This window comes from Salvelinus alpinus, chromosome 22, assembly GCF_045679555.1.
Source record: "Salvelinus alpinus chromosome 22, SLU_Salpinus.1, whole genome shotgun sequence".
NCBI classification, from domain to species: Eukaryota; Metazoa; Chordata; class Actinopteri; order Salmoniformes; family Salmonidae; genus Salvelinus; species Salvelinus alpinus.
In genome coordinates this window covers 36739775-36750398 of record NC_092107.1, presented here as the reverse complement: position 1 = coordinate 36750398, position 10624 = coordinate 36739775, and the positions used below count along the sequence as shown (strand labels likewise).

The 10624-nt window shown below is 41.7% G+C and overlaps 1 protein-coding gene across 1 annotated transcript; it reads left to right on the top strand.

Moving 5' to 3' along the window:
- Window positions 1-5123: 5123 nt before the first annotated feature.
- On the top strand, window positions 5124-10145 carry olfcn1 (olfactory receptor C family, n1). The gene is made up of 6 exons (XM_071360556.1): window positions 5124-5402; window positions 5632-6456; window positions 6553-6774; window positions 6931-6942; window positions 8564-8687; window positions 9253-10145. The coding sequence occupies exons 1-6, from the start codon at window positions 5124-5126 to the stop codon at window positions 10143-10145; spliced, it is 2355 nt and encodes a 784-aa protein (XP_071216657.1).
- The last annotated feature ends 479 nt before the right edge of the window (window positions 10146-10624 follow it).

Sequence of the window (10624 nt, the reverse complement as noted above, 5' to 3'; positions counted from 1 at the left end):
ATTACACTCAACTCTGGGTAATAAACTGGTGACCATAACGTAATCCCACAATCAATCAATGAAACAGAGAACGTATGTCTATTAACCCTTAGAGGACATTATACAATTTAAAAAGGTATTTGAACCTCTGGTGAATAGAGGTGTTTGGAAGTGTCAACACTACAGATGTAGCATCTTAATTTAAGCCAGTTTGCTAAAATAATCGTGCAGCAACAGGAAATGTGAATTATTATGTGGATTATTAATGAATGGACATTTTGTTGGGGTTGATACATTTTCCGTTAGGGCAAATTCAAGTCTGAAATGTCATAGTGAAAATTACAAACTTTAGAAGCCTGTTTAAATCTAAATTATAAACTGGGTGGTTCAAGCCCTGAATTCTGATTGGCTGGTTGGTATAACAAAACCTTTCTTTTTACTGCTCTAATTACGTTGTTAACCAGTTTCTGATAGCAATAAGGCACCTCTGGGGTTTGTGGTACATGGCCAATACACCATGGCTAAGGGCTGTATCCAGGTACTCCGCTTTGCGTCAAAGGAACAGCCCTTAGCCGTGGTATATTGACCATATACCACACCCCCTCGGTCCTTATTGCTTAAATACACTACAAGTTTGCCTTTCTTGCTTAGCAGGAAATTTCTCGCCAACAAAAGAGTGATCAAATTAAGATCCTACATCTGTATGTTACCTGCTTGAGCTGTAGGCCTGCTGGGCTCCTCACTGACATAGCAATGAATGGAGCACATAGTAGTTGTACTGCCCATTGTGAGAATCAGAGGCCTAAACCTCCCTTTCATTATTACAAAGAACTCACACACAACAGACGACATTCATTAGCCAGCTGGGTCCATTACATTGAAATTTGATTCAGGTCTCCAACAGGTAGGCTGAAATAGGGGTGTGATCAACACACTAGGTACAGTATGGTCCCATCAGTATAAGCCTAAACATATAGCAGTGGGCTAAATCAGAGTCACACAGGCTGTTTCTGGGTTGTCTCAAACCAATCTACTTTGAAACAAAAGTGTACACCTCACACACATGGGTTTTGGCTTAAAATAAAGAGGACACCTGTACTATGTCAGATATAGACTTAAAACATGTTCCATTTTGAGTTTACATCCCAATATTACACTTTATATATACAGAAGACGTTCAACATTATGTAACAACAACAAAAAACGTCAACAATTCTGGTGTTTATATGTCAAACGGTATTGTTCTATTTCAAATATGAATAAATATTAAAATCATTCCACCCATGAGGCCAATAAAGGGCAAGTTGGTCATTTGACTGCAGGAGAGGGGTATGCGTGAGAACACATACGCCTGGTTCTTTGGTCATTGGTGAATTAATGTCAATCTGCTATTTTCAATTAGCCTACATTTTCCAGTTTTAGGCCCTACTAATCAATAACAGTTTTTTTTTTACTCATGTCTTGAACCAGAGATTCCAGGCATCTCAGGAATTACCAATAATCCACCATTCTCTGACATACAGTAACTAAGGGTAGCTTCGTGTTGGCTAACTGCTAACCCTGGTGAGGACAACAAGCATGCAGATGAGCTTCCCTGAGACAGTTTCTGACAGTTTGTGCAGAAATTCTTCGGTTGTGCAAACCCACAATTTTATCAGCTGTCTGGGTGGCTGGGCTCAGACAGGTTCTGGGCTGGCGTGGTTACACGTGGTCTGCTGTTGTGAAGCCGGTTGGACGTGTTAATATTATATATATTATACGTATTATTTATAAATATTATATATTTATGTTGTATTTATTTATATATACAAGTCTGAAATGTTAAAGGGGAAATTACAAACGTTAGAAGCCTTTTTAAACCTTGAATACACTACAAGTTTGCATGCAGGAAAAATCTCAACAACAAAATCAAATTAAGATCCAGCATCTGTATGTGTGTCGTTAATGCCTGAAATCAGGCTTGGCAGCATGGTTTTCAATGGGGAAAGTTTGCTTCCGTACCCCACTCGCCCCTACTTGTGTGAATTTTTTAACTCTCTAAAGTAGTAAGAAATATATATCATTGTTGTCATGTTCTGACCTTTATTTCCTTTGTTTTTGTCTTTATTTAGTATGGTCAGGGCGTGAGTTGGGGTGGGCAGTCTATGTTTGTGTTTCTATGTTTTTCTATTTCTGTGTTTGGCCTGATATGGTTCTCAATCAGAGGCAGGTGTTAGTCATTGTCTCTGATTGGGAACCATATTTAGGTAGCCTGTTTTGTGTTGGGTTTTGTGGGTGGTTGTGTTCTGTCTTTGTGTCTCTGCACCAGATAGGACTGTTTTCGGTTTTCACGTTTGTTGTTTTGTATTTGGAAGTGTTCAGTTTATTGTCTTTAATTAAACATTATGGACACTTACCACGCTGCGCTTTGGTCCTCTCCTTCTTCCACCGAAGAAAACCGTTACAATTGTTGGTTTTTTTTGTTGAACATTTTGAATGTTCTTCATTTGACATTGGGAATTATTTATTTTACGCTAATTTACTTATGGTGGACAGAACGTGTTACTACATTAAATGTTTTCACCACACAAGAATCACAGGAAATACACATCCTTTTGACCTCAGATTGGTGATGTTATTATAAAAGTTTAAAGTTATCACAATATCATATTTTTTTGTTATATGCACCTGTCTGTAGTGGGATCTCAAATGCACCTGTAATTTAGAGGCTCCTCCTATAAAAGTCTCTGATATGAATTCACGGATTTGAGGGTTAAGCTATCACTCAAATGAAAGCCAACCCTTGCCGCTATTTAAAAACCAATGATGTGATGATTCGTGATGATTCGTAGAAATTATCCAGCCCAAAAAATGTTGTGTTCCCTGAGAAAATGTGTCTGAAATATACATTTTCTCACAGAGAAATTACACGTTCTCATTAATTGACTGTTAGTATCCACAAGTTCATTGTCTGTTAGAGGAGAGCAAACGCTACATGTCGTCATGGTTATTGTCCCAGTTGCCTTGATTTCAATACAATATCGATGTGAGCGATTAATTTGCGCTTACTATTGTTTTCTATTGATTACTTTTTGTAGAACCCCCCGTGGAAAGGGAACCAAAAAGGGTTATTGAGCTGTCTCCATAGAATAACCCTTTTTGGTTTCAGGTAGAACCCTTTTGGGTTCCACATAGAACCCCCTGTGGAAAGGGTTCTACATGGAACCAAAAAGGGTTCTTCTATGGAGACAGCTCAATAACCCTTTTAGGTTCTAGAGCATATTTTTTTCTAAGAACAAAGCTCATCAGTTTCAGTCTGAAGTGACCGCTTGGTAAAAGTTGGTGCGTGTGCAGTTTATATGGTACTATTGTATCAAAGTGCAAGTAGGGAGTAATTTTATGTCTTGGAATTTGGACATTCAAAACCAGTGTTTTGACATTCGGCTATAAATCAATAACACATGAAAACAGGAATCAGCAACACTATCATTACCAACTCACCGTTTTGACGGTAGTTAGATAAAGGGCCACCTCTAGCTGCCTCCAGCTTAGATACAGTATATATTTATTTTTATTTCACCTTTATTCAACCAGGTAGGCCAGTTGAGAACAAGTTCTCATTTACAACAACGACCTGACAGAGATGAAGCAAAGCAGTGCGACACAAGCAACAACACAGAGTTACATATGGAATAAACAAACGTACAGTCAATAATACAATAGAAAAAAATATATATACAGTTTGTGCAAATGAGGTAAGATTAGGGAGGTAAGGAAATAAATAGGCCGTAGTGGGGAAGTAATTACAATTTAGCAATTAAACACTGGAGTGATAGATGTGCAGAAGATGAATGTGCAAGTAGAGATACTGGGGGGCTATAAAGATAAAAGGCCACATTGTCAACATGTAACCCTTTAGCATTCTTACTCAACAGGATTCTGCTTAATCAACAACTATTGAATGAGCACAAAAAAGTGCTATGAATTATTGATAGTGATGATATTAGTGAAATATTTGTCTTGCCGAGAAGAAGTGACGCAACCTCACATTAGAAACAGGCATGTGGCGCCCTCTTCTGGCCACACCGGTACTGCTATATATTACAAACGCGTTCATGATGCCTCGTTCCCTTTCTAATAGATGTTAGATGGTTCCTCGCCCTGAGTGCCAAGACAAACTGTAATCTATTCTTCGCTTTTCTTAAAATAAACTTCAGCTACATTTTGCAAAGTCAAGTCCAGTAAAGTTAGCTTAAAGGTGTGGTAGCTATTTAAAGATCCTTACTGTAAAGTGTTACTACCATGTTTATCGTTCCATAAAGCCGTTAAAACGTTTTGAATGAGAATTCCATGTTTTTAAAGGTTCTAGTCCCCCTCTACAACATAAATAGGTTCTTTATTCTCTATTGTTCTATAGTCCCCTTTAAGCTATGTGTATATCATATTGTTGTACCCACTATTTTTGCCAAGTGGTGCCAATCCAAGAATGCCAGTGCTGAACCCTCTGGGAGAAGCATCACTGAGGAGGTTTTCCAGTGGGCACACCTCCTGCCTGTCCCCAACACACAAACACACACGCACACACACACACACACACACACACACATGCCCAACACACACACACACACACACACACACACACACACACACACACACACACACACACACACACACACACACACACACACACACACACACACACACACACACACACACACACACACACACACACACACACACACACACACACACACACACACACATCCCCAACAGGAACAGAGGTGTATATAAAGCCCAGACATAGAACGGAACCCGCTCACAAGATGCTGAACGATCATGTGTGGACTAGAGAGGGTCATACTCGGCTCATTGCCATTGCTCTGCATCCACACAGTGTTTGCCTGTGAACTATTGGGCCGGTTTGACATGCCTAGTTTGTTCAAAGCAGGGGATGTCATGATAGGGGGCATTTTCCCTGTATTCAACAAACAAGAGGACAGCAGTGCCTCTTTTGTGAAGGAGCCTGATAAAGTGAAGTGTGCTGGGTAAGTGTGCCACCCGTCTGTACCATGAGATAACAGTTGTGTGTATGTCTGTTCATTCTGATTATTAACTCTTTCTTTTACCCTTTTCTTCTCCTGAAAACCTGCTCTGGCAGATTTGACATGCGGGCCTTTCGCTGGACCCAAGTGATGATGTTTGCGATTGATGAAATAAACAAAGACAGTAGTCTACTACCCAACGTCTCCCTAGGCTACAGGATCCTTGACTCGTGTGCATCTCCCACCAATACTTTACGGGCTGCTCTGACGTTGGTTAGCAGTCCAGAGGAGATCGAGCCCACTGCCCCATGCCTACCTACTATATCTGCCCTTATAGCTGAATCAGGCTCCTCTCAGTCCCTGGCTGTGGCTGGAACACTGGGACCATTCAGAGTGCCAATGGTAAGAGCCACATGCTTCATTTGTGATGGGTGTCTAGCTAAATTGAAAAGATGTACAATACCGATTTACTTGGTATCCTGTAATGTTTGCATGTCAGGTGTGTGATGTGTTCTCATAACTGTAAAGCTTTTAAATCAAAAATAATACTTAGAGTAAAGATAGAAAGCTTTTCATTGACTTTCTTCTTCGTTCTCTTATTTATTTATTTATTTTTTCTGCCTTTTATCAGGTCAGTTACTTCTCTACATGTGCATGTCTGAGTGATAAAGGTAAATACCCCACATTCTTCCGCACCATCCCCAGCGACTACCATCAGGCTAAGGCTTTAGCAGCCCTGGTCAAGCACTTTGGCTGGACTTGGATTGGGGCGATACAGTCCGATAATGACTATGGCCGGAATGGGGTCCAAGCCTTCACTGAAGAGGTTAAAAAACTTGGGGTTTGCATTGCGTTCGTTGGGACGGTGTTACGCACCTACCCAAGTAGTAAAATCCTTGATGTGGTGGACATGATCAAACAATCAACAGTCCGAGTCATCCTGTCATTTGTTCCTGAGGGTGACCTTTACCCGCTGATGAGGGAGGTGGTGAGGCAGAACATAACGCACATTCAGTGGATCGCCAGTGAGGCTTGGATCACAGCAGCCCGGCCCTCCACTCCTGAAATATACAGCTCCTTCGGCGGTGCCATAGGATTTGTGGTGCGGAAGATGGCCATCCCAAAACTACGACACTTTCTCATGGGCATCAGTCCATACACAGATCGAAAGGCTGCCTTCGTGAGGGATTTCTGGGAGAAGATGGTGGGTTGTCGGCCTCTCTCAGCCGGTGAGCCCTCAGTCTCTGAGACGAGCAGTACGACGTGTACTGGAGCGGAGACACTTGTGGACTCACAGGATCTGTTCTTCAACGTCACACAGCTGAGAGTGTCGTATAATGTGTATAAGGCAGTGTATGCTGTTGCACACGCCCTTCATCGCTTAATATTTTGCAAAAAAGAAAGGGAAAGCACTATGAGACCATGTGTAAATCTATCACAGATACAGCCTAATGAGGTGAGCTGAGGAGGGGGACAAAAAGCATTGGCTTTTTTCTTGTCCTACTACTATTCATGCAAAAACATTCATCTTTCTCCTTCTTCTAATCGATAGGTCAGTGATCAACTGAAGACTGTGCATTTCATAAATCAATTCGGTGAGGCTGTGTTCTTTGACGAAAATGGAGACCCCCCTGCCTCGTATGACGTCATCAACTGGCAGCTGAGGGCAGGGCAGGTGCAGCATGTGACTGTGGGCCAGTTTGGCTTAGCTGCTAACCAGGCCTACGAGCTCAGCATCCAGGAAGATAGCATAGTCTGGAGGACAGGGAAATCGGTAGCTATAGCAGCACACCTTTGACATAATATTTAGGGTAGAAAGATGCATTACAATAATTTATATATTTATATATTTATTTACATGGAAAATTGCAAACATGTATACTAATACTACTACTAATAATATAATATAATACTACTACTATACATACAGTGGGGAGAACAAGTATTTGATACACTGCCGATTTTGCAGATTTTCCTACTTAAAAAGCATGTAGAGGTCTGTAATTTTTATCATAGGTACACTTCAACTGTGAGAGACGGAATCTAAAACAAAAATCCCGAAAATCACATTGTATGATTTTTAAGTAATTAATTAGCATTTTATTGCATGACATAAGTATTTGATACATCATAAAAGCAGAACTTAATATTTGGTACAGAATCGTTTGTTTGCAATTACAGAGATCATACGTTTCCTGTAGTTCTTGACCAGGTTTGCACACACTGCAGCAGGGATTTTGGCCCACTCCTCCATACAGACCTTCTCCAGATCCTTCAGGTTTCGGGGCTGTCGCTGGGCAATACGGACTTTCAGCTCCCTCCAAAGATTTTCTATTGGGTTCATGTCTGGAGACTGGCTAGGCCACTCCAGGACCTTGAGATACTTCTTACGGAGCCACTCCTTAGTTGCCCTGGCTGTGTGTTTCGGGTCGTTGTCATACTGGAAGACCCAGCCACGACCCATCATCAATGCTCTTACTGAGGGAAGGAGGTTGTTGGCTAAGATCTCGCAATACATGTTCCCATCCATCCTCCCCTCAATACGGTGCAGTCGTCCTGTCCCCTTTGCAGAAAAGCATCCCCAAAGAATGATGTTTCCACCTCCATGCTTCACGGTTGGGATGGTGTTCTTGGGGTTGTACTCATCCTTCTTCTTCCTCCAAACACGGCGAGTGGAGTTTAGACCAAAAAGCTCTATTTTTGAATCATCAGACCACATGACCTTCTCCCATTCCTCCTCTGGATCATCCAGATGGTCATTGGCAAACTTCAGACGGGCCTGGACATGCGCCTGCTTGAGCAGGGGGACCTTGTGTGCGCTGCAGGATTTTAATCCATGACGGCGTAGTGTGTTACTAATGGTTTTCTTTGAGACTGTGGTCCCAGCTCTCTTCAGGTCATTGACCAGGTCCTGCCGTGTAGTTCTGGGCTGATCCCTCACCTTCCTCATGATCATTGATGCCCCACGAGGTGAGATCTTGCATGGAGCCCCAGACCGAGGGTGATTGACCATCATCTTGAACTTCTTCTATTTTCTTCTATTTTCTAATAATTGCGCCAACAGTTGTTGCCTTCTCACCAAGCTGCTTGCCTATTGTCCTGTAGCCCATCCCAGCCTTGTGCAGGTCTACAATTTTATCCCTGATGTCCTTACACAGCTCTCTGGTCTTGGCCATTGTGGAGAGGTTGGAGTCTGTTTGATTGAGTGTGTGGACAGGTGTCTTTTATACAGGTAACGAGTTCAAACAGGTGCAGTTAATACAGGTAATGAGTGGAGAACAGGAGGGCTTCTTAAAGAAAAACTAACAGGTCTGTGAGAGCCGGAATTCTTACTGGTTGGTAGGTGATCAAATACTTATGTCATGCAATAAAATGCAAATGAATTACTTAAAAATCATACAATGTGATTTTCTGGATTTTTGTTTTAGATTCCGTCTCTCACAGTTGAAGTGTACCTATGATAAAAATTACAGACCTCTACATGCTTTGTAAGTAGGAAAACCTGCAAAATCGGCAGTGTATCAAATACTTGTTCTCCCCACTGTATGTACTTTTCTCATTAGATTCCTGAAGCAGTGTGCTCTCAAATCTGTCCTTTTGGAACCAGAAAAGCCCAAATCAAAGGAAAATCTGTCTGCTGTTTTGATTGCATCCCCTGTGCTGATGGGACAATAGCCAATGCAACGGGTAAGCCAACAGTCAACACACTGCAATATCAGCAGGTAAGCCAACAGTCAACACACTGCAATATCAACGGGTAAGCCAACAGTCAACACACTGCAATATCAACAGGTAGGTTTACAGTCAACACACTGAAATATCAACAGGTAGATTTACAGTCAACACACTGCAATATCAACAGGTAGATTCACAGTCAACACACTGCAATATCAACAGGTAGATTTACAGTCAACACACTGAAATATCAGCAGGTAGGTTTACAGTCAACACACTGTAATATCAACAGGTAGGTTTACAGTCAACACACTGAAATATCAGCAGGTAGGTTTACAGTCAACACACTGCAATATCAACAGGTAGATTTACAGTCAACACACTGCACTATCAACAGGTAGATTTACAGTCAACACACTGAAATATCAGCAGGTAGGTTTACAGTCAACACACTGCAATATCAACAGGTAGGTTTACAGTCAACACATTGCAAAATCAACAGGTATCCACAGTCAAAATGAAAACTAATTTGTGCTATTAATGAACTATAAGCTGGTGTTGTGTGTGAGTTATTCAGGAGCAGCGGACTGCAGCCCCTGTCCACAGGAGTACTGGTCCAACGACGGGAGGGACCAATGCATCCTGAAAACAGTCGAGTTCCTGTCTTACCACGAACCAATGGGGATCGCCCTTACTATGGTGTCCCTGCTCGGGGCCTGCCTGTCGTTTGCCACCATGCTGGTGTTCATCCACTATAAGGACACACCAGTGGTCAAGGCCAGTAACTCTGAGCTGAGCTCTCTACTGCTGTTCTCTCTCTTCCTGTGCTTCCTCTGTCCCCTCACCTTCATCGGCAGGCCCACCGCCTGGACCTGTATGCTGCGCCACACCGCCTTCGGGGTGACCTTTGCCCTCTGCATCTCCTGCATGCTGGGCAAGACTATCGTGGTGGTAACAGCCTTCAGGGCTACGCTGCCCGGCAACAACGTGGCAGGGAAGTTTGGGCCCTCCCAGCAGAGGATCATCGTGTGCTCCTGCACCGTGGTTCAGATATTTATCTGTGTGCTGTGGCTAAACCTGAACCCGCCTTACAGGGACATCAGATATAGTCATAGGAAGATAGTTCTAGAATGTAATACTGGTTCCGAGACTGCATTCTATGCAGTGTTGGGATATATAGGTATTCTTGCAGGGATATGCTTGGTTCTGGCTTTTCTTGCTCGGAAGCTGCCTGATAACTTCAATGAGGCCAAATTCATCACCTTCAGCATGCTCATATTCTGTGCAGTCTGGATCACCTTTATCCCAGCTTATGTCAGTTCTCCTGGGAAGTTCACTGTAGCTGTGGAGATCTTTGCTATTCTGTCTTCCTCCTTTGGATTATTGATTTGTATTTTTGCTCCAAAATGTTATATACTTTTTATAAAACCAGAGAAAAATACCAAGAAACATGTCATGGGGAGGAATTGAAACAAACACTTGTGATGTGCTCAGCTATGGCTATTAAAGTATGTATGACTTGATTATTAAATTAGCTTTGCTTTTGTGTACCTAGCACTTTAAAACATTTCTTCTCAGATTGCTGAGTGCTAATAAATCACATTTGAAAAATATGTATTTCTGTACTACACTACTTGTCAAATATTGTATAACTTATCCTTTTCATTCCCCCTGCTGCTGCTGAGCAAATCTAGGGAAAGTATTTTATAACATTCAGCATGAATGCCTACTTATCAGCCTTTTATGTACTGCTTGTTTAATTCTAGTATATACTTGTTTTACCAAGATGTGTGCAGATAAGTCAAATGCTAATAAATAACTCATCATAAAATCTCATGAAGATTGTCTGGTTTTATTTCAGAATAACTACTTCCTAACCTTAGATAAATATTTAACATATGATACATGGTCAATATTGCTCATAACTCAGTGGTGAATGTATTATAAAC

What these genes read in the sequence shown, in the direction of transcription:
- olfcn1 (XM_071360556.1), top strand. Translation starts at nt 5,124, where the DNA reads ATGCGGGCCTTTCGCTGGACCCAAGTGATGATGTTTGCGATTGATGAA. An exon ending in CACAGATACAGCCTAATGAG is followed by an intron (nt 6,457 to 6,552) that starts GTGAGCTGAGGA and finishes TCTAATCGATAG; the next exon opens with GTCAGTGATCAACTGAAGAC. An exon ending in GACAATAGCCAATGCAACGG is followed by an intron (nt 8,688 to 9,252) that starts GTAAGCCAACAG and finishes TGAGTTATTCAG; the next exon opens with GAGCAGCGGACTGCAGCCCC.